Source organism: Martes martes (assembly GCF_963455335.1).
Source record: "Martes martes genome assembly, chromosome: 13".
In the NCBI taxonomy this organism is placed as follows: domain Eukaryota; kingdom Metazoa; phylum Chordata; class Mammalia; order Carnivora; family Mustelidae; genus Martes; species Martes martes.
The window spans coordinates 79176628-79199321 of record NC_137901.1 but is presented as its reverse complement, the minus strand read 5'-3'; the positions used below and the strand labels follow the sequence as shown (position 1 = coordinate 79199321).

The window sequence follows — 22694 nt, the reverse complement described above, 5'->3', positions numbered from 1 at the left end:
TATTTTGAACATCTATCTCTTTGAAACACTTAAAATATCTTTGAGTTTAAAAATTCTCCACATTGACTTGGGACAGCCTTGGCTCTTCAATTTTCAGTACTATTGTCTTGTTTTACTTTTCAGTATTGCATTTATTTAAAATAAGTGTATTTTTTAAAATCACATTGCCATTGAACTTGGGCCAGATGCTTTGAAAGAGTGAGTTTAGGGGGGTTGGGGGAACAGGAAAAAATGTCTATAAATAGTTCTTTCTGTAGCATCTACTGTATAATAAAGTGTTGTGTAACTCTGCCATGCAACGTAAATAATGATAGTAATTTGCATTTTCTTATTACTATTCATCCTCGAATTGAATCTGCAGTCTTTTGCCAATATTAAGGTCTATTTCTTACTTCGCTACATCCCCAGGGTCCCTGCTATGATGAGAGAGGGGAGAGAAACGGTCTCTTTGTTTTGCACGCAGATTGTACAACAGGTAACACACCAAATGCTTTTTGCCTGGCAATTCCGTTCCATAGACCCAAAGGCAGTGTGGTCCATGCCTGGATCAGTACCGAACAGAGCCAGGATAATGAAACTACACCTCCACCCCCTCCTTATTAACACCTTTTCCTCTTTTTCAATCAAGATGGGATGGTCCCAGAGTCTGTCCAGGGCAATGATGCTGGGCTCAAACTAGAGGGAAACAGGGAAGACTCCAGAAGAAATATTTTTAAAATTTCACCAGCCCAGAGGACCTATTATTAGTGTGGCAGAATAATGTGACAGAGAAATTAATGGACTTACTTTCCACTGTGGACTCATCACCAAAAACTAAGGGTTGTTTTTTTGTTTTGTTTTGTTTTGTTTTGTTTTTTCCCTTTTCCCCAAGCAATTAAGCCTCAGAGTCCTGGAGCATTGGGTTTGCCTGGCTTGGGGGAGCTTAGACGCCTAGGAACTTTTGGACTTAGAGTTGAATTATCAAAATGCTAGGCCCCCAGCAGGGAGGAGGTTGGGAGTGTTATGTGAGAGGCCAGTGGTCCCGCTCCCTGAAGAATTCCGCACTTAGCGATGCAGAACAGTGGTGAGGAACAAGGTGGTGGGAGAGAGAGACATTATGTGGTATCTGGGGCTTCTCAGCTGAAATCTGCACACCAGCTGCTTGGAGACCTTGTTAAAATGCAATTCTGACTGAGGAGTCCTGGAGTGGGTCCAGAGGTTCTGCATTTCTAACAAGCTCCTAAGGAGTGTTGATACTATTGGTTCTGGAACCTCGCTTTGAGTTAGTAAGTGGGTGAGGAGGAGAAGGTGGCAGAATTTCAAAGGAGGGGCCCAGGGAAGTCTAAGCCTCAAACTTGATGACAAAGAGCGTCTATTCCAACAGACTTTAGGAAGAGCTGAAGACTAAAAGCCCTTCCTCAAATATTCTGGCTTATTTCCCTACAACCTCTTCGCCTTCTTGACCCCAGGGAACGGAAGGAACCCAACTCCCACCGAGTAAATTTCCACACTCCCTTGGTTTGAGGAAGAGACAGTGGAGGGCCTTGAGCCGCATTCTATGGAATTTAGAAAAATTAAGAAATGTGAAATGTTTTGAACCCATGGAGCAAATTCATAGGAATCACGCTTTCAATCTCAAAGTTAAAGAGCATCAGATTTGGGAATCGAGAAAGAACCATTCCTTAATTATTCAACGAACACACTCTAGGGGACGATGAATGGATTTCCCTAAACCCTGATGTGGGGCGTTCTGGGGCTTCCGACAAAGAGAAAGTCATTGAAGGCAGCAAGTGCCCCCAAAAGAGCTGAGGAATTTACAGTCCTTATCAGTCAATGATTTGGCCGTGGTCACCAAAGAAAACGGCCCTTCCTCTACACAAACTCTTCAAATTCCCCTTTGAGATTTTTTTTCCTCCTTCAAGTCCTTGCTCTTCAGTTAAACATGATTTCACCAGTACAAACATGCTCAGGAGAAAGACCCAGTTTGATTTTCTTCTGCCAGCATCTTCCAAAGATAGCCTCGCATCCCATTCTCTCATAAGAACAAATCTTAAAAATAAACTAAGGCAGTAAGTGCTGTGTCCAAAGCCAAGTTTGTTCCAAAGCTGAGAGTAATAAAATCCAGGGCTCCCTTCCCCTAAGTCAATTTTAAGAGCAAGTGCTTTTCGTTGGTAATTTTGTTTGTAACTTCTGATCCTGCCATCTCTAGGACCTACGGTTTTATTAAAGCATTTCCAAACCTGGTTCTGATTACATAAGAAAAGTTTGTGCCTGTGCTCATCAGTGTCACAATTCACATGGAGCTACCGGCTTTATTTATCTTTATTTCTCCAGAATGTCTACAATCTAGGCAGAGGGTCAGGAGGAATGACTGTGTCTTCTGCCTGATCATCTGTATTTCAGAAAGAAAAAGTCACAAAATGATCCAACATTTGTGCTTGACCGGCAGTTCTTTTTTTTTTTTTTTAAATTAGGTGCCAATGTTTAACATACCGTAATTTCACATAAAAATCTAAATTTTTGATGGCCCTTAAAAAAACCGTACATCCTGGCAACTTATGGATGCCATTCCTCATGGCTGAATATTGGCCTGCCCATTTCACAAATGCCAATACTGAGGAGCAAAGACATATTAAGTAACTTGCCCAAAGGGCTATGCCTTTAATTAATTCGATTAATAACAAAACCAGAAACACACAAAACCGTACAGACACACATTAAATGGACACCTCTGTTTTTCCGGCGTATGCGTGTGAGTACCCATTCCCTTTCTTAGAAAGTGATGGCAAGCTCAAGAATGAGATGCGGTGGGAGTGGAGGGCAGTGGTTCTCAAACTCCAGTGCATCAGAATCCCCTGGAGGGCCTGTTACAGCACAGATGGCTGGGTCCACCCCCAGAGTTTCAAATTCAGTGGGTTTGGGGTGGGGACAAGAATAATTAACATTTCTAACAAGTTCCCAGGGCATGCTGCTGCTGCTAGTCCAGGGACCACACTAGCAGAGCTCGCTAAGAATTTGGGCTATTGTCCTGGTTAGATCCAGTTGTGACCATTATACCAAGTCAGAAAACCTACTAAACTTTTGGGCAAGTTACTTAACAAGTCTATGAAACGGAGCTAACGATAGTGGCTTAGGCTTATTGCAACAACTGAGTGAGTATAATAAATGTAAAGCAAAGTACATAGAACAGTGTCTGGCCCCTAGCAACTGTTCAAGAAGTATTAGTTATTATCGTTCATTCATTCATGGAACAATTATTGATTGATTGCTTCTCTGAGCCATGCACCAGGCACTAGGAATATAGTGGTGAATAAATCAACGCCTTGCCTCCCAATGAGCTTACAATCCACTGGGGAGGCACACAACACATGACCTTATAAATATATAAGATAATGCCACACAGAAGAATTCTGCATTCCAAGCAAACCGAACAGCAGTTGCACACAGAATTTTATGAGAACTCGGTCCAGTCGCAGTCACATCTTCCAGCTCAAAGAGGTGGTGGCACCGTGTTTCTAAGACAAAGGCCCCTTAGCAAAATGACTACATATACATCATTAATTTTTTATTACGTAGACTTAAAATATATTTTACACTGTATATGTAATATTGATATATATGTTTTATACATCAATAACATTTATGTATAATAAATATATTTTGTATTTTAAATATGTTTTATATTTTTATATTCATGTTTATATTTTATATATCCTAGGAATGGCTCCCATGATTACGGAGGCCAAGAAGTCTCAGAATGTGCTGTCTGCAAGCTGGAGACCCAGGAGCCAGAGGTGTGATTCAGTCTGAATCCAAAGGCCTCAGAAAAAAGAGCACTGGTGCCTGAGGGCACGAGAAGATGGATACCCCAGCTCAAAAAGAGAGCCAATTCGCCCTTCCTCTGCCTTTCCGTTCTATGCAGGCCCTCCGTGGACTGGCTGATGCCCACCAGCACCGGTGAGGCCCTCCTTGCTCAGTCCGCCGATTCCAACGCCGACCACTTTCAGAAACACCCTCCGAGACACAGCCCCGGGATATGTTACCAGCTCTCTGGGCGTGCAGAGTCCAGTCACGTTGACGCATGAAATCAGCCCTCGCGGGTATAGTCACACCAGCCGATTCTTGAGTAGGTTTTGCCTGAGAGGAAACATTTGAAACAAGAACAGGGTGGGTGGAGAGTGTGCTAGAAGGGGAGGAGAGAGTAAGGCGGCAATGTGCCGGCTGCTTTACACGTGTTGTTTGATCCTGGCAGGTACCTTTGGAGTAGAGATTACAGGACGAGGAGAGAAGCCAGCTGCCCAAGGCCCAGTGGCAAAGGGGCAGACGAAGGATGTGAACGCGCAGAGTCCGAGCTGGCCACGGTCACACCACAAGCCACAGATGACCCTCTCCGCTTCCGAATTTCCAGGCAGGGGCTAGCGTGAAGTATGACTTCCCTCCTGTATTTGCCTCACTGCCCCTCTACTCTGCTCCTAGAGCAGCTGCCAGGGATGTATGTAATCAGGTGCAGGGAGCAGCCGCTTCTGATTCAGACCCCTTCTGACCCCAGGCCAGCCTCCTCTTTTCTCCCTATTGTCTTTCTCAACAAGTTAAAAAAAAAAAAAAACAACTTTATTATGGATAAAGTATGTAATCTGTAATATGCAATACATACTCGTCATACTCATGGCTGGGAAATACAGACCAGCAAAGTAGAAAAAATAAATAAATAAAAGTGGTCCAAAACCACCTCATTGCAGAAAAAGGCACTAAAATGTCAATACTCGTTCCCCTACCTTCAGATCCTAGGGATCCTGTCCTCTGTGCTTAGTAGCTAGCCCTTTCCAGTTACACGTTATTAAACTAACTGGGAGTTTGTTTCTGGTCTTCACTCTGGGGTTGCTCCTGGAGCTTGGCTCTCCGCATTGCGTTGGGTGAGGGGCTTGGACTGGGAGGTAGACCGGAGTTGTGCGTGTTTGGAGTTGTTTATCGATTCGAAGTACTCACCTCCCAGCTTATTTCGAGCCTTTTTTTCCTAGGGCATCTATATTCAAGAACTGGCCCCGTCATTTCGGGTTGTTTTTCCTCGGGGTTTTTCAGCGCTGGAGGCTCTCTTGTTCGTTCGAACTCTAAGTGTTTGAACTTTGGGGGTAGCTGGAACTGGCTTTGGCCGTGGGACTTTAGTTTGTAACGATGACTGGCCGCTGCAGGGGGTGACCCGGCCTCTCTCGCTTTCCCCGTCTCCGGCCTCAGGAAGCCCCGCCGCACCGGCGAAAGGGCAGCGCTGGGCTGAAAGGGCTGACCGGGAGGGAGTCGGGCGCCCGGCGCCTTCCGGTAACCTAGTAACCGGCGCCTTGGCAACGGAGAGGGGGCGGGACCTAGGGAGGAAGTCGGAAGCGGGGGGGCTACATCTCGCGAGAGTTCCTTTTGCGCGCGAACTCTAAGTGCCAGGGTACCAAGGCCAGCTCGCGGCTAGTGACTGTGCAGGTCACCGGGGGCCGCGGCGACCCCAGCGGACCTGGACACCTTTATCACCCCGCCATGGAGACCTCAGCGCAGCAGGAGCAGCAGCAGCCCGTGGCGGCCAAGATCAGAAACCTGCCCTGGTAGGAGGAGGCCCGTCTGCCGCGGCAGAGGGGATCGGTGGCCGGGGTGGGCCAGCGGCCAGGCCGCCGCCCGCCAGACCTCGTCCTGCCGCCCCCGACCTGGCCCGGACGAGCCCCAGAATTTCGCCTTGACATCCCAGCTCCCCAGCCCCCTCCGTTCTTCTAGGACTTTTGCCAGGTCTTCCCGCTGCCCTACTCCCATCACCCCCATTCCTTTTACGCGCTGCGGGTGACAGCACTGGGGTTAGGTCCCGCATCTTCTGACTTTGCATCGGCCTCCGTGCCAAAATGCTCTCTACTCTTGCCGGGATCTTCGATGCAATTATTGCTCAAATTCTAAACTGAAATAATCGTGATGATAATAACGCTTCCCAGTTAAGTTGTATTTAAATGGCTTCTTAATTACATTAGCAGGGACCCTGTTAGATGTTCCATCTTTACAAAGACCCTAGAAGGGAGGTAGTTATTATTCTACTTGTAAACCCAAAAGGTTAAAGGACTTGCCTCAGGTCTGGAGCTAGAAACAAGTTGGGATTTGAACCCAGGTGAAGTGAGAGCTTGCACTCGTAACCACCCTACTTCCATAGTTGCCTCTGAATGTTGTTTTAGAAACTGATGGAACTCAGCCTGATGTCTTTGAAAGCTCCAAGTTGGTCTTGTCTAATAAGGAGTTCAGTTTGTTTTTATCATGGAAAAAACACATAACATACCGTTTGCAGTTGTAAACATTGTAAAGGGTATAATTCCGTGACGTTAAGTACTTTGAGAATGTTGTGCTACCGTGTCACTCTCTAGTTCCCAAATTTTTCATTTTACCACATATGGAAACTCCATACTTATGGGCAATTACTGTCCATCCCCACCCTCCCCTTCCTGCACCGCTAATCTGCTGTCTCTGAATTTGCCTATTGTGGCTGGTCATATAAATAGAATCGGTATGTGGCCTTTGGAGACTGGCGGCTTTCACAGCATCATGTTTTCAGGGTTCATCCATGTTGTAGTGGGTGTGGGTGCTTCATTCCTTTTTATGGGTGAATAATCCCATTGTATAGATCAACCACCACTTACTTGCCCATTCATCTTCTGATGTATATTTGGGTACAAATTCAATTTTTTTAAAAGATTTTATTTATTGGGGTGCCTGGGTGGCTCAGTGGGTTAAGCCTCTGCCTTCAGCTCAGGTCATGATCTCAGGGTCCTGGGATCGAGTCCCACATCGGGCTCTCTGCTTGGCGGGGAGCCTGCTTCCCTTCCTCTCTCTCTACCTGCCTCTCTGCCTACTTGTGATCTCTGTCAAATAAATAAATAAAATATTTTTTAAAGATTTTATTTATTTACTCGAGAAAGGGAGAGCGAGCATGAGCATGAGGGGGAGAAGCAGACTCCTTGCTGAGCAGGGAGCTCAACGCAGGACAAAATCCCAGGACCCTGAGATCAGGAATTGAGCCAAAGGCAGATGCTTAACCGACTGAGCCACCCAGGTTCCCCAGGGAGTTCAGTTTTTAATTTACTTTGAAATAGTAGGTGCCCATCCAGGTTGAGATTATTTATAGGCAGATAGCTGGAAAGGTAAAATGAGAGCAGTGCTATGGGCATTTTGGGCTATAACCTTGCTGGGGGCAGGCATGGTGGCTGTCCTGTGCATTGTAGGATGTTTAGTGACATCCCTGGTGACTATCCACGGGAGGCCTGTAGCACCCTCCACCCAATTGTGACAACTAAAAATGTCTCCAGATATCACAAGTGTTTTCTGGAGGATGACACTGTCCCTGGTTGAGAACCAAGTGGTCTGTATTCAAAGTTAAATGATTTTATTTCACTTTCTCTTTTCATTAGGATATGAAAGGATTCTTTTGCACATGACGGCATGTTCTTGCATCATATGTATTGTAATCTACGCTAACTTGTATTTCAGGGTTGAAAAATACCGGCCACAGACACTGAACGATCTGATTTCTCATCAGGACATTTTGAGTACCAGTAAGCATCCGTGTGTCCGTTACTGTCATTCTAGTTGGAGAACCTGTATGAATTTCTTGGTGATGACTCTGCTGAGTAATAACCTTGAAGTATCTGACTGAGCTTTATGGAATGTTGCTGTAAGAGTCGAGTCCCTCCAGATTTTTCATTGTTGCATCTGCCTCTCATTTGAACGTGGGCTTGAAGTGCGTTCGAGCCAACTCAAGGGCCCAGGTGAATGAGGTAACTCTTGGAAACTGATGGGGTCTCTCTTTTTTCCCAATCCTCAGTTCAGAAATTTATTAGTGAAGACCGCCTGCCGCACCTGCTTCTCTATGGTCCTCCGGGGACGGGAAAGACCTCTACCATCCTGGCCTGTGCAAAACAGCTGTACAAAGATAAGGAATTTGGCTCCATGGTCTTGGAGGTAAGTAAGAGGATTCTTCTTTCGCTGCAAAGAACTCGAGTCTCTTAGTTCTCTTAGGTTTGTCTTACTTTACAAGTAAGTTGCTGTGCTGGAGGTGGGGAAAGAAACAGACAAAATATCTCGAGTGGCTTTTATCTAGAGTCGGACATTTGGGCCTGGATTGGCATTAGCTAGAGGGCAGTGGTAGGGCTAGATATTTTTCTTTGCCTTTGCCAACTTACACACAAACACTCCGGGGTCCCTCAGTGAGTGGTCACTCGGTGGCTTGCTGTTTTCCTGGTGCCCATCCAGAGTTCTTCTCCATGTGGCTCCCTCCTGTTCTTGACCTGGAAGGCTGAATTGTATTGACTACAGGCTGCCTTGTCCTTTGGCTCCCCCTGGTTACGTTTGGCCAATAGGGGCCCTGGCAGGAGTCGGGGGTGGGGGGAAGGAGAACGGTGCCTGGTTCTGTCTCGGGGGTCACCACAGGCTGACAGCATCCCCACCTGCTGGGCAGATCCCACAGCCTTCTCCAGCTGCCAGCACCACTCCCCCACTCACCTCTTAAGACCTGGGGTTGGTAGTGAGCCCCAGCAGTTGCAGAGGAATCACGCAGCTCTTCTGGTTTCCCCACCCCCTGCCATTTCAAATCTCTCTAGATGTCATTCTCTTCAAATCCCTGAATTTGCGTATGCCATCTGTTTGCTCTGAGAGTGGACTGATACCCTTAGATTACAAAATTGCAAATATTGTCTATTGCAAGAAAAAAATGTCTGACTTATTTTTTCATTATAGATCTTAGAACCTTACTGCCACCAGTGTTCTTCCTTCAGTTTATTAAAGACTGGGTAACTTCTGGGTTGCTCTGGGTTGTGGTGGCTCAAATCAGCATGATTCTGTTCATGCCAGAGGTGCTGTTCACTGTAGTCAGGCCAATGAGTTACTCCGCCAGAGTATGTCAGCAGTTGTCCTCCAGTGCGGAAGGAAACACAGTCATTTTCCTTTCAGAATGCAACGTAATGGTGTAGCGAGTTGTGAGTTTTAAATACGGTTGTGATCTTGGTTTTTTAATATTGTTTATTTCGTAGCTGTCGTTAGACCTAGAGACCTAGCTTGCTGAGCTGGATGGATGAAAAGATAAATAAGTTCATAGATAACACACAAACATGTTTCTAATTTACTCTGGCTTCTCTCTCCCGCATTAGCTGAATGCTTCAGATGACCGAGGAATAGATATCGTTCGGGGACCCATCCTGAGCTTTGCTAGCACAAGGACAATATTTAAGTAAGAATTATTTGCATAATTTCTCTCCCTGGAGACTCTGATCAGTGAGATGACAGAGCTTTATTTTTTTAATCCTCCCCTTTGCTTGTCTGTAAAGGTACAAAATGACCTCACCAAAAGTAGCCATGAAAAAGAGGTACAAAGACGCTAGTAAGAAATAATTCCAAAATAAAATATCACCTAAGTCTGCATTAGCAGGTTGTTTGGGAAGCATTAACTTCATTTGATTCGTTAACCAAAGACTGTTTACAACCTAAGACCAGATGAGCTAGTTTGAATTTAAACAAAAATGAATTGAGATCGGGAGGGATCACGGGGAGGTGGTAAACAAAGGAAAAGATGAAAAGACAGGCCTGCGCGAGGGCGAAGGTGGTGGAGAAAAGCAGAGCCAGGGCGGAGGAACAGGACACCATGCGTGCACAGAAGAAAGGCGAAGGTGCCGGGGAAACAATGTAACAAAAATACCCAAGTCAGACCTCAGTTCCTCTGAGTAGAGTGACGGGCATGTCCTCTGTGTGACCACCGATGGCTGCTTTGCTCAGGTCGAGGAGGAATGGACTCTCTGAGGCAGGGCCCGATGGCACAGTTGTACCTGTAGGTTCGGCCCAGAAGTGGAGGTGAGATCGAAGACTTCTTCAGATGGTGCCATTTGTTTTCCTAGGAAAGGCTTCAAACTAGTGATCCTGGATGAAGCGGACGCCATGACTCAGGATGCCCAGAACGCCTTGAGGAGAGGTAGGAAGTGCTCCCGGGGATGGTGTGTTGGCTCAGGAGTGCCATCGAGAGAGAATTAGGCGCTTGGGACATGAGACATGCGGTGGCTTGTTGACTGATTTCATCTTCTGGCCCAGAGAAATCTGCTGACCTTTTTGTATCCCACCCGACGATCTAGACCAAAGCTGTCTGTAATGGGCGTTTCCCCTTTCAGCAGCTGAAAGATAGAGGCCCTGGTGGGACTTAAAGTCTGACCACACAGTGGTGTCCCATCCTCTTCCACGGGGTTCAATGTGGGGTTGGGAATTTGTAGTTGTTTTTTTGTTGTTGTTTGTTTTTTTTTAAGATTTTATTTATTTATTTCTCAGAAAGAGAGAGAGAGAGAGCACAAGCAGGCAGAGTCAGAGAGAGAAGCAGGCTCCCTGCTGAGTAAGGATCCTGATGCAGGACTCGATCCCAGGACCCTGGGATCATGACCTGAGCCGGAGGCAGCAGCTTAACCGACTGAGCCACCCAGGCGTCCCGGGAATTTGTAGTCTTAGAATGGGGGGTGGGGGTTGTGGAAAGTCTGTCGTTCCTAAACTCCTGGGTAGACCTTTCTGCTCTTGGTACCCTAAGGTAGACAGTAGCCAAGAAAACAATTCTGGAAACGTAATCAGACTCAGAAAGCTGACATGACTTCTGTATTTGCCGAGGGGCTGATCTGGCAGGGAAGGAGAGTATCAGATGAATTGTCTATCTTAGGGCCCTGGTGCAGTGGATTTCTTTGAAAGGACACTGGTAATCTCTCTCGTTAAGATTCTGAGGTAATCAGCCAGGAGACAGGAACGGTCTTGCAGAGTTGGGAGAAGGAGTGGGTTTAAGGGGAGGAGGAGGACAGTTAGAGTGTCTTCGGATCTTAGAAGCTTTGGCAGCCTTTCTTCAGCATTTGCTCTGCACAGTGACTGTCAGTCTGGGCAGGTCCCCGTGCGAGAACATTGGGTAACTACAGAACACACCCGGTGTTTCCTAAGCTTGCTGAATTCAACCAGCGCTCTGTCGAATGTTCTAAGGCTTTGAGACAGAGTCCACTGGGAAGTCCACAACAAGCCACCCCCTCGCCCCCATTAGAAGGTGGGGCGTCATCAACCTGCCGGGTGGAGTTTTACGCAAAAGGACAGAAATACCGGATTTCGTAGCGCCGCGGAGCAGGATGGCAGGGACGCCAGAATCATGGCACCTCAGAAGGAAGGGACACATTTTATAAAATCTCGTTGAAGTGGCATGTCCGTCACCTTTGGGGAGGAGGATGGCTGGCTTCCAGTCTTGGCCACCCCAGCCACAGCCCCTCGCTCCCATAGCGCCCCGACCCGTGGACGGCCTCTGCTTGTGCACGGGAGCACGAAGAGTGCGGGGCCTCCAGGGCTCTGGAAGGCTCAGGACAGACAGGACCTGGTTTTCTTTTCCCCTGCCAGTGATTGAGAAATTCACGGAAAATACCAGATTCTGCCTCATCTGTAACTACCTGTCAAAGATCATCCCCGCCCTGCAATCTCGGTGTACAAGGTTCCGATTTGGCCCCCTGACTCCTGAACTCATGGTCCCCCGCCTGGAACACGTCATAGAAGAAGAGAAGTAAGTACGGGGGAAAGCGGGAAAGCCGAGGGCCTTGGGGACTGGGAGGCAGGGCCCTGGGCTGGCTGGCGGGTTTGCAGTCGAAGGTGATGAGGCATGGTAAGAGCTGAGGAGGGTGCCTGGCCCAGAGTCAGCATCGGGGTCTGCGAGCTGCTGGCTGCCCCGGCGTCTCACGGACAGCCTTCGCAGGAGGCACTTGGTTCTTCTCTTGATTCCCTCCTCCTCCCCTGGAAGCTGTCCCGACTTCCTCCTACTCTTCTTTTGTCATTGGCAACTGCGTGCTGCCAGAGTCCCTTCTGCTAAGATGCCTCCAGCCTTTTGGGACTAGAAGGGAAGGTACTGAGACATTACCTTCTGTCTCACCAGTTGCCAAGCCCGTAGCCAGCCCAAGCTGCTGCTTCTTGAAAGGGGGGTGCTCTGCCTCCGTGACCACAGCTCTCGCCAGCGCACTTGCCTCTCAGAGAACAGAATTCAAAGCTAGTTGCTCAACACAGCAATGCTTGGTCCTCGGTGAGGGTCTTTCCCGACTCGGGGTGGGTGGTCACTGCTAATGTGAAGCCCACAGCCCTCAAGACCAGAGCGAATTCGAGAACCCCCACTGATCGGGAGAGTACTGTTAACTTCGTCCTTCCCTTTTTTTTTTTATCATTATTTCAAAGCCTTAGTCGCTCCCTTAGTGAATGCTCGTGCTTTCTGAGGGCCTCTTACTTCCTCCTGCCTCGTTCCTTTCAGAGTGGACCTCAGTGAGGACGGGATGAAAGCACTCGTGACCCTTTCCAGCGGAGACATGCGAAGGGCTCTGAACATTCTGCAGGTACGGTGCCGCTGGAGCAGATCTCGAGCCGCCGCTTTGGAAGCGGTTTTCGAGAAAGACAAAAGCAGAAGCACAGCCAACCTGTAAATTCAGAAATCGAGAAACTGGTAGGATCTCGATCTCATCAGGTACCACTGATTTCCCCCCACCTTTGGGTTTTGAGTAACTGAAAGACTAACGTGCCGCAAACCAGGGAAAGCGAGGGACGGGCTCTGGAGCCAGAACACCCGCTCCGCTGCCTCAGCTCCCTCCTGACCCGCCTGCAGCGTGGTGGCCGCTGTGACAGCCACGATTCCCCCCCCTCCGTCTGCACAGAGCACCAACATGGCCTTCGGGAAGGTGACGGAGGAGACGGTCTACACGTGCACCGGGCACCCCCTCAAGTCCGACATTGCCAACATTCTGGACTGGATGTTGAATCTAGACTTCACCACGGCCTACAGAAGTATCCTTCCTCATGGCCTGCGGAAGGCGCACGACGTACCTGAGGCCTGAGCCTGGCCCGGGAGCCCAGGCTGCAGCCAGCACCCACACCCCGCTGGCCAGAGATGGTGACGGCTCGTGGGGCTGGTCCGCTTGCTGAGGGAACACGTGTCTGGGGGTGGGGCGGGTCCTCGTCTTTAAGGCCCGCACGTTCTTCCCGAAGGAGTCTGACGTGGGCACAGCTCGAGGCCCCCTTGCTCACGGATGAGAGCAGCCGGACAACCTTGGCGCTGGGGCTGGCAGATGTGATCATTCTTTTTTTTAAAAAGATTTTGTTTATTTGACAGATAAAGATCACAAGTAGGCAGAGAGGCAGGCAGAGAGAGAGGGGGAAGCAGGCTCCCTGCTGAGCAGAGAGCCCGATGCAGGGGATCCCAGGACCCTGGGATCATGACCTGAGCCGAAGGCAGAGGCTTAACCCACTGAGCCACCCAGGCGCCCCAGATGTGATTGTTCTTGAGTGGCCAGCATTACTCTTGTTTTGCTGTGAGATTCAAAGCCAGGGGCGGTGAGAGAAGGCCTTCTCGGGGGCACATTCAGCTCTGTCCTCTACTGGGCAGAGACAGTTCTATGAGAAAGCCCATGTGGAAGATGAAAACCTAGGACAGGTAAGAATTGGGGCCCACCTGACACAGCTAGATTAAGACGTCATGTTGGGGTGAGCAGCTCTCCTTCCAGAAGTCATCCCCAATGGGCTTGGGATTCAAAATGCCGTGCGGTGTGTTTGTTCCAGAACCCGGCCCTTTGCCTTAACTGTTCCTCTCTAGATATTACGGAGTTGAAGACGCTGAAGGGGTTGGCGCTGCATGACATCCTGACCGAGATCCACCTGTTTGTGCACAGAGGTAACTCCGTCTTCCCCGGCTGAGAAGCTTCGGGAGGTGGCGAGCGGGGTGGTTAAGGGCAGGAGCGAGAGAACACGAGGCTTCGCTTTTGAAGCAGAGAAACGGGAATGAAGCATAAACCTGGCCCCCCGGTTTTCGTTTTCTCTTGTTGTTATTTAAAACTTCGTTCCAAAATGACTCTTAACCTCTCAGACTCCTGGGGAAGCAGCTCCAGGGGGCTAACTTTCTCTCCCCGGAGGGTTTGTATTTTACAGCAGGAAACAGTATTTTTAATTCACATTTCTCAAGGTATTTTCCCCCAAAAGGGAAGAAAGAGGAGGAACATCTGTCTAGGGCATAAAGCAGAGCCGTCTGAACTAAACCGTCTCTAAATTCCATACTCCGCCGTATCTTCTGTACAGAGACCTGGTTTTCAACCTTGGCAGCACAGAGGAATCACCCCAGACCAATTCACTTGGTCCTTTGGGGGCATCTGGATTTTCTTAGGCTCCCCGGGTGACCTGTCGTGCAGCCTCCTCCGGGCAGCTCTCCCCCGCCCACGGCAGCCAACCGCAGATAATCGGGTCCTTGAATGTTCTGCCCGTGCCTCTGAGGGCCTCACCCAGGCCGGCTGACAGAGAATGTGGTTGGCTCGAGCCTAGCTCTGCGCTTGGATTGTGGAAAATGAGTATGAATAGATTTAAAGATCAATGATTTTTTAAAATTGGCAGAGCAAGTGAGAACGTGGCTTTCCCGTTCACTCCTAGAGCTGCCCCGTTCCTAAAGCAGCGTCGAAACCTCCTCTGGGTTCTTGTGAGCACTTTGGAACTTGCTCCAAAAATGGGTAAAAATTGAAGACTCATCCAGTGTTCACTTCCTTAGAGGTGTGGCAGCTAGTGACCTGACGCCTCCAGACACGTTTAGTGTCCCCTGACATTTAACCTCATAACTGTCGTGGGGCTTTTTTTGGGGGGGGGGGGAGTGGCAGACTCTCATTCATTTGAATTTGTTTCTCCCCACAGTTGACTTTCCATCTTCAGTTCGAGTACATTTATTGGCCAAAATGGCAGACATAGAGTGAGTGCTTCCTAATTTTGATTCCTTTCCTTTTTTTACCCTGTTGTGCATTTTTTCTTTTTCCCTTTTTGGTTCCAACTTTCTTGTCATTCCTACATGGCATAATCTAGCTTTTGGTGGGATCACTGAAAGAAACACAGGAAGGGTTTGATTGGCTTCTTAAATATACGAATGAACACAAGGACAGGTTCGGCTCAGTAACATGTTGGAAATAAAGGCCTCTCCTTAGACCTCAAAGGCTTGGTCCACATTGGTTCGAGAAGTGCCATTACCTGGACAGCCCACTTCAGTTCCAACATCGAGGTCATTTGGGGACAAGCAGCTGCCCAGCTGTTATTAAAGCCTTTTGCTGTAACAAAGCATATTGGGAGGCAAAGTAAACACAAACTCCATTTTCCACTTTGCCTGGTTCCATAAACAGTCATTAGCCCCCAGTCAAGCTGGCAGCAGTCATGTAAGTGGACAGAAGCATTGGGTTCAAAACAGATGCCAACACGGGACCAACTCTGATTGGCTATCGCGGGCTCTCACATGCACACGAGGTCACTTCTCCCTACGTGACAAATGTCATGATTTTGCTTTCACTGGCTGGGCCCTGGAAAGGTGGCAAGATGAATCACCAGTGTCCTGCTTTACTAACTAGGCCACAGAACCACAGTCCATCATTCTTCTAAGTGAATTAAGGAAATCTTCTCTCAGTGCATTTTGTGAGTGAAGAAATAAATCCTTATCACTTCAGTTCCGCATACGTCTAGATAGCTAGCACAAAGTTCAGAACACTGCCATTGATAACTCTTTTTTTAATTTAATTTTTCCTTACCAGCTTGAGTGGAGTTGATAAATGAGTGTTCAGGGCAGAGAGGAAAATGTCAGGGGACACCGAAGATGACCGGCCTGTTCTCGTTCTCTTGTCAAGAGGCAGCTGTCCACGATACTCTATTCTTACCTTTTGTTTGATTTCTTTTAGGTACAGACTATCTGTAGGCACCAACGAGAAGATTCAGCTGAGTTCCCTCATTGCCGCTTTCCAGGTCACCAGGGACCTCATTGTCACAGAGGCCTGAACACCGAGCCCGTTCGCAGCGATTCGCAGGCCCCGCAGAGACCAGACGGCGGGACTGAGTTACAGCTGGGCACAAAAGCCACGATCGCCCCAAGCTTTGGGAAACTCTGTTCCCGCTGTGGTTGGGCGGCCAAGATTCAGAAAGTAGTGTTTGAGGCCGGGCAGAGCAGGTAAAGAACAACGCCCAGCTCTCTGCTGCACTGCCCACTTGTGTTTAATAGGGAAAAAGAAAGCGCAATGAGTTTTTTGGGGTTTTGTTTTTTAAAGCCTTAAGGCTTTTACCTTTCAGTTGCTTGGAAGACAGGAAATCAGCCTGCCCTATCTTGGTCTAGAACCTAGGGCTTCCCAACCTCCCTTGGGGCAGCGTCTTCTAACTCCAGGTGAACAGAGGAGCCCCACGCTGAAGTGCACAGATCTCAATAGGGGCGCAGTCTCTGGATCTGGTCTGAGTAGGTGTCAAAGAAGAAAAAGAGGTGTGCATCGGTTCCTGGCCCAAACTTCTATACTCTTATAAACGGGCTCAGCTGTCTTACTTTAAAAACGTCTTTTTATTTCTCCTCTACTAGCACGCTCCTAATTGTGGCAGGGACAGCAAGGATAGGGACATGGGCTTATGTGGGCGCGGGGGGTGGGGGGCAGGTGTACTAGGGCCGGGCTCCAAACCACCCCGCCCCCAGCCACCAATGCGGGGAGGACAAGGCCCTGTGGACAGGGTGGCAGTCTCTCTCGCAGCAAACAGGCTGCCTTCACTGATAGTGCTCTTCTCGGTCAAAATAAAGCAGCTCGCATGCTGGCTGTTACGAGCCACTCTTCCCTTCCCCAGTCAGAAAGAGGCTGACTTACTCAACTTGCACGTATGTGAGATCCTCCCCCCCACCCCCATGTCACAGATCAAGCTTCCTTCGGAGGCTGCTCTCTCTGAAGGTGTCAGCTTCTCTATCAAAAGGGAGAGGTTGGTCATTTCCTGCATCCACAGACACCTCACTCCCCGAGGACCCCAAGCAAAGTTTGAAGCTAATGGCCAGATGGGGCCTCGGGGAGGCCACCCAGAACCTCTTGGGCTGCGCCGGGACGGACGGTTCAAGATGACCCCAAGGAGTAAAACGCACCAGCCGTTCCCTGCTGTCCTCACTTGTTTTAAAAGGTCGTTTTTTTTTTTTCCTTAGTGGAAAAAATGAAACAGCCAAAAGCTTTTTAACTTTTCCTTCAACGAAAGCCTCTCATCTCGCAAAGAAATGTTTTTTTTCCAGCAACAAAGGCGGTAGAGGAGACGCTTGTACTTTTGCGACAAGTTTTATCACGTTAACACTGGCCTCCACAAAGCACCTAGTAAGAAAGCCAAAGGATAAGATGTTGCATTTCTTTTAAAATAATTTAAAATATATTAAATTTTCCAAAGGCAGATTTCATTGCAATGAGGTGTCTTGATCAGAGAACTACACGCTGCTGAAGGAGAACAGTACTTTCAAGGAGCTATTTTTGTTAAGGGGGAGAGGTGAAACGGGCTGGCTTGTCCGATGAGGTGAAGCAGCGAAGTCAGACCTCAGACGCGACAGTCAGCCAAAGGGGCGACACCACCAATTCTCTACACAATGAAGAAGAGACATCTTCACAACCGTTCGACTTAAGAACTATGGTTTTTAGATACCAGGGAGGAAAACACAGTTGTACCTTAACATCTGTTCAGAAAATACAAATAAATAGGCTACCACCAGCAAACCGCCGACAACTCAGTCGCCATTTTGGACAGTCATGCAGTTGAGGAATACGTCCTTGTGTAACTGGACACACGTGTTTTGTCATCTCCTGCACATGCACACCACTGCTTATTCAAAAAAAAAAAAAAAAGCCATTTATAGTGTATCAGTCAGGAGCACAGCCTCTGAGTCACCTGTAACTTAGCTAATACCTCACAGCGGACGGCTCCATGAAAACCTGGTCCTGCTGGTCAGAGGGGAGCTCGAGGAAGGAAAGCACTTGCCACCAGCAAAGCCACTCTGACACAGCGGGAGAGAACTTTAAACAATGTCACCACCGCATCTGAAACACGACAGTGACAAGTACCAGGCAGAAGCCAACACTTGCCCACTTGCCGGTCGAGGGAATGATCCACCCAACAGAGAGGCTCTCGAGGCCTGGTTACTCTGCTTATCAAATCAACATGAGTCATGCACTCTGGGTCGAAAGGATTTTAGAAAGTGTTTGACGCAGCCATTTCTAGGTGGGCTGAGGATCTGGGGTTAGGCTCTGCCGCCATGGAGCTGGGATCCCCTCCACGACGGACTGCCACAGGTCACGCAGAAAAACCTGGATGACTAGTCCACCAGAAGCTGCTTTTGCTTTACTCTGGTCACCGTGTCAAAGAGAAAGTCTATTTCAACCCAAGACCAGCCATTTGGCCCATGGTTCCAGCTGCTGCTCTGCCAGGAAGCTTGATCCTGCTACAAGAAAACAAGTAAGACTATGGCATGTGGCTTAAAAAGTCCTGTATGTGAGGAACTCTTTCATTTTCTTGGGGATCGGCAGTGCTAGCACTTGGTAGGTGGTCAGGAAACTTCGAAGGGCTTTCCGGCATAAGTGCTTCAGTGAGGACAGGACCCGAGGAGCCGTCCAGAACTGGACATGGCCATCCCTTGTCCTGAAATGGAACAGAAACCGACGCTTTAAGGGAGGCCTTAGAAACACACGTTTTCCCAGGGACGGATACTAATGTTTCTGCTCTCACTTGCATTAGCAGGAGACACCCGCGGCCCTTAGATGCAATCCTGACAGTCGAAATCGATGTAAAGGGTGTGATGCTGAATAATTCAGGCCGCTGAGAGGATCACAAGGACTCAAGACACCTCTGATACCCACGTGCTATCCGTGAGCTCGGCCCCTTCTGAATCACACCATGAGTTCAAATGCAAGAGAGGAAAGAGTGCCACCTCCTGAATTATAGATGCTCCCCGCAAGGTGGTCTCTGCCCTAAATGGTTTCCCAGAAATTCTGCATCATCCTGACTCAGGCCTCCTTGTGGACGTGGCCCATTAAGTGGCATGAGTCATAACTTTTTCATTACTCTTAGATTAACTATTAAGAGTAAATGATAACCTAATCCTGGCAGAACAAAGTATTAGAATTTTGTGTCCTCTTGGGTTTCCTTAAAGGCTTCATCATAGGCAAGAACATTCTAGAGGCCTGCTTTCCTTAAAAAGCTACCCGGTACTCAGCAGAAACTGCTCCCCATCTGCTCAGCTATCAGACACATACCCTGTGGCGATAACTCCACCATGTGGAAAAAATGTGCAGCAAAGACCATTGGTCATAGGAGCAAATGCGATTGGAGTTTTCAGTTCCAGGGCCCAGATCCTGAGGAGTCTGGATGACAGAGAAGAGAAACGTTGGCACATTAGTAGCCATGGGGCCAGGCCCAGAGGGGGAGGCTACAGTTACTTTTGGGGACTTGCTCTGAGGCCACACCCCCAGATGTCTCTTCGTTACCTGTCATCTGCCACTGTGGCGAGGTACAGGCCTTCGGGAGAGAAGCACACAGATCTCAGGGAGCTGATGTGCACATCACTGTCATCCATTGGGGGGTCAAGCTGGGTGTGGCTGCGGAAGAAGAAACAGGACAGTTGGCCTGGGGTGATGGCTACTCTCCACCCTCCGTCCTCACTCCAGTGCTGGGGCTATGATAGGCTCAAAGACCCGTCCTTACCCCCTCTGGAAAACCTCTGGAAAAGCAGACTAGGAAAAAGAAAAAACGGCATTTCCTAAGTGTCTGGCGGGAGGGGCTGAAGGGTTACTCACACTCCCTGTGCTCATTTCCTTATGCAAAGTAGGTCAGCCCTCACTTTAATGCCGCAGTACAAACTGAAAGTCTTTTTTCGGCTAAGATACATGATAATTATAGGCTACCTATTATTTGCTTCAGAAAACAACAGAGACAAAGAGAAAAAGATGCAAGTTTGTAAGAACATGAAAATTCATTTTGGAAATACCAGTTTCGGTAAGAGGATTGTTCTGAACTTGCTACTACAGTTATTAGTAAATGGAAAGAAAGAGTCACTTTGAGGTTTCATGAACACTGAATCCAGAGAAGTACACACAGCCTCCTACATCGCGAGCCCTGAAGGCCCTCGGGTCTAAACTGAGAATCTGAGTGACAAAGAAGTGCCACAGCATGAGCTCCCCACGCCTCACCCCTGCCCCCCCCCCACCCCAGACCCTGCTCGGGCCATGCCTAACCCAAGGCAGCTTTCCCATCAGTCCCCCCCGTAACAAGGTCCGAAGCAGAGACCCTGTCCTTACTGGAGTAACCTCAGCCTCTCGCCAGTATAGGGGTCCCACATGATCACGTTGGTGTCATAAGAGGCCGTGACGAGCAAGGCAGAGTCGGGGGAGAAGTCACAAGAGACAACACTGCTTTGGTGGCCTTCTAGCTTCCGGATTAATGTGTAGGACCGCATGCTCCACAGAAACACCTGTGCAAGGGAACAGGTGCCCGGTGAGGGGCAGCAACAACAAACAGTGAGTGAAGGACAATGCCAGGCGAAGCCAGGCTCTCCCCCCGCTTTCATACCGCTCTCCCAGAACGCATTACAGGGGCCTGGGGCAAGCTCCAGGTCTGCATTCTCGAGGCACCCGACCACTGTGCAAGTTCAAGGAGCCTGGTCTAAGGGAGAAGAAACCCAGCCAGCCTCAGGCAGCCTACGGGCTGAAATGTATCCAGAGGCTTCTCAGTTCTGCTTCTGAGCCCTGTTTGCAAAATCAGTGTGTGCCGATAAAGCACTATGTCGTCCTTTCAGTTAAAAGCAAAAACAGGGGTCAGAGGTGAGCTGCCGGGCTTCCAACAAAGCTGTGGCACCTTGCCAAGCCATTTCATATCATGTGTTCACAGAACGGTGGGAACCTGCCCCACAGCTGTACATACGTCTGACACAGTTCACCTGAAATCTTTTTGAGAATCATGAAAAATGGGATTTTATTTTGTTCCCTTGAAAACACACCGTCATGTAGTTCCAAACCCCAAATGAATGATTAACCACCTGGGCTGTCCCACCCAGTGAACTCTTCACTTTCCGAGTCAGTCACAGCAGAACGCTGGATGCAGATGTGACATCAGACACACACACTGTTCCCAGCTTGTTCTTGGGCTTATAATGCTTTCTTAAAGGACAGGCCGGATTTCAGAACAAAGTTCAACCAGTAACCGTACATTCTGATTTGAAATGGAAATCCCCATTACCCAGATTCAAATTAAATGGTTCAAAGGAGGGAAATTTGGATCCATACAGGGGGCTGCAACTTTTAAAATCTGAGACTCCAGGGGGAAAAGAAATCTTCAAAGCACACCTTTACCATGCTAAAGGAAGGCAGCCCTCCTCCAGTGATGAAAGCAACCCATCTCCTTCAACGTCACCTCTCTTGTGGTTTGTGTCCACACGCAAATCAAGAGAGAAGCGTGCAGGGGGACAGCCCCGCCCGACAGCATGCCTCCTGCAGGGGCTGATCCCGAGGCACCGGCCTTATTTACCCGGTTCAGACCACCCGGGCTCACTGCACTCGGGCAACGGAGGAGATGGCACCCAGCGCCCGGGCCTTACCGACTTCTCTCCAGCAGCAGAGCACAGCATGCTGCAGTCCGGGGAAATGGAGCAGCAGTACACCCACTGCAGGTGGCCCGAGAGCACCTGGATCTGTTTACCTGCACAGAGAGGGGTGCACAGGGAGCCAGTTCGAGAAACCATGCGGCTGCTGGACTGGAGGACCGGGAGCCATGGCCCACCCACCCAGCATCCCCACCGGGTTCCCTATCGGCTGAGCCCAAAGGCCTACTTTTTTAATGCAGAGCAAGATGCCAGGATGTGTCATTTAAACACCTGAAGTCTATTCATAGGAGAGTGTAATCCCCAAGGAGATCACTACCTTCTGTTTCACCAAAATCCGCAAGATGGGTGGGATAAAGGCTGTGCGCACATCACACCTGACAGATCCCCCTGATAGCACAGAACGTTCTTTTCTTTCCCCTCCCACCCCAACCAGCTCTAGTACTTTGGAGCATCCTTCCAAACGCTGAGAAATGTTTTAGCTTCACTTCTGTCGTTTACACTCCTGTAATGGTTTCCCCCTCTCAGGGGTCCCACCACACCCTCTCACCCTGACCAGGGTGTCTGGACGAGCGACAGTGCAGAGTAATGATGGCCATGTGCTCTGCGGTCAGGTGAACCTGGCTTTGAACCCCGACTCCGCTGATTACCAGCACCTGCCCCGGGGCCACTCACAAAATTGCTCTGGTTCTGAGTTTGAGGAAAAAATTAAAGGCCCATCCATTAGCATAAAAGAACAGGTGAATATATAGAGTATGTCTATCCCATTGATTCAGATGGTATTAAGATCTAGATTTTCCATGTTTTGTGGAAAGAAATGTGAGGAACATCAATCATTTTTGTGGAACAATGACCCCAAACTTCATAAATCTAAGTGTCTGAGTAGGACACTGAGGGCAATATGGAGGGCTCTTCGCATGGGTCATGAGGCTGCAGAAGGATGTCAGGGAAGGCAGTGGAGGGGAGGATGAGATAGGGAAAGAGATCTGGCAGCGGGGCGGGGGGGCAGTGGAAACTAATATTAAAAAAAAAAAGGAAAAAACTTTTATGAACATAACAGCCATGCAGATGCGTGTTAAGTGTCTGTGTGTGCGTGTATGTAAGTATACGTAGTATTTTTGTAGTAAGTCATGGTTTCTTCAGCTATCACATTAGAGAAGTACCAACCCCTTCCCAGGGGGGCTGTGAGTACTGAACAAATTTAGGCAGGATGGTGGGGCAGGGCCCGGTACCAGCGAACACTGCTTTATCCCCTCCCCTCCTGAGAAAGCCCTAGTGTACTCGCCCGCCCCCGGTCCCC

General features: G+C 48.8%; 2 protein-coding genes across 3 annotated transcripts in view; one reads left to right on the top strand and one right to left on the bottom strand.

The window, feature by feature from the left end:
- Positions 1 to 5386: 5386 nt before the first annotated feature.
- On the top strand, positions 5387 to 17635 carry RFC5 (replication factor C subunit 5). Its single transcript, XM_080821915.1, has 11 exons — positions 5387 to 5564; positions 7480 to 7544; positions 7814 to 7950; positions 9135 to 9214; positions 9876 to 9949; positions 11383 to 11542; positions 12275 to 12356; positions 12672 to 12801; positions 13607 to 13684; positions 14686 to 14740; positions 15708 to 17635. The coding sequence occupies exons 1-11, from the start codon at positions 5500 to 5502 to the stop codon at positions 15802 to 15804; spliced, it is 1023 nt and encodes a 340-aa protein (XP_080678041.1). The 5' UTR covers positions 5387 to 5499; the 3' UTR covers positions 15805 to 17635.
- The window catches only part of WSB2 (WD repeat and SOCS box containing 2), a 21363-nt gene continuing 15010 nt past the window's right edge, over positions 16342 to 22694 (bottom strand). For both annotated transcript variants that reach the window (XM_080821913.1, XM_080821914.1), the window contains exons 5-9: positions 21392 to 21492; positions 20097 to 20269; positions 19287 to 19397; positions 19056 to 19163; positions 16342 to 18441 (exon numbers count right to left, since the gene is read on the bottom strand). In XM_080821913.1, coding sequence (XP_080678039.1) covers positions 18279 to 18441; positions 19056 to 19163; positions 19287 to 19397; positions 20097 to 20269; positions 21392 to 21492 — 656 coding nt within the window. In that variant the 3' untranslated portion in view covers positions 16342 to 18278. The remainder of the gene's footprint in view (positions 18442 to 19055; positions 19164 to 19286; positions 19398 to 20096; positions 20270 to 21391; positions 21493 to 22694) is intronic.

Coding starts and splice junctions, on each gene's coding strand:
- RFC5 (XM_080821915.1), top strand. CDS start 5,500: ATGGAGACCTCAGCGCAGCAGGAGCAGCAGCAGCCCGTGGCGGCCAAG. Junction 7,545..7,813: donor TCAGGACATTTTGAGTACCA/GTAAGCATCCGT, acceptor CCCAATCCTCAG/TTCAGAAATTTATTAGTGAA. Junction 12,802..13,606: donor CTTCACCACGGCCTACAGAA/GTATCCTTCCTC, acceptor GTTCCTCTCTAG/ATATTACGGAGTTGAAGACG.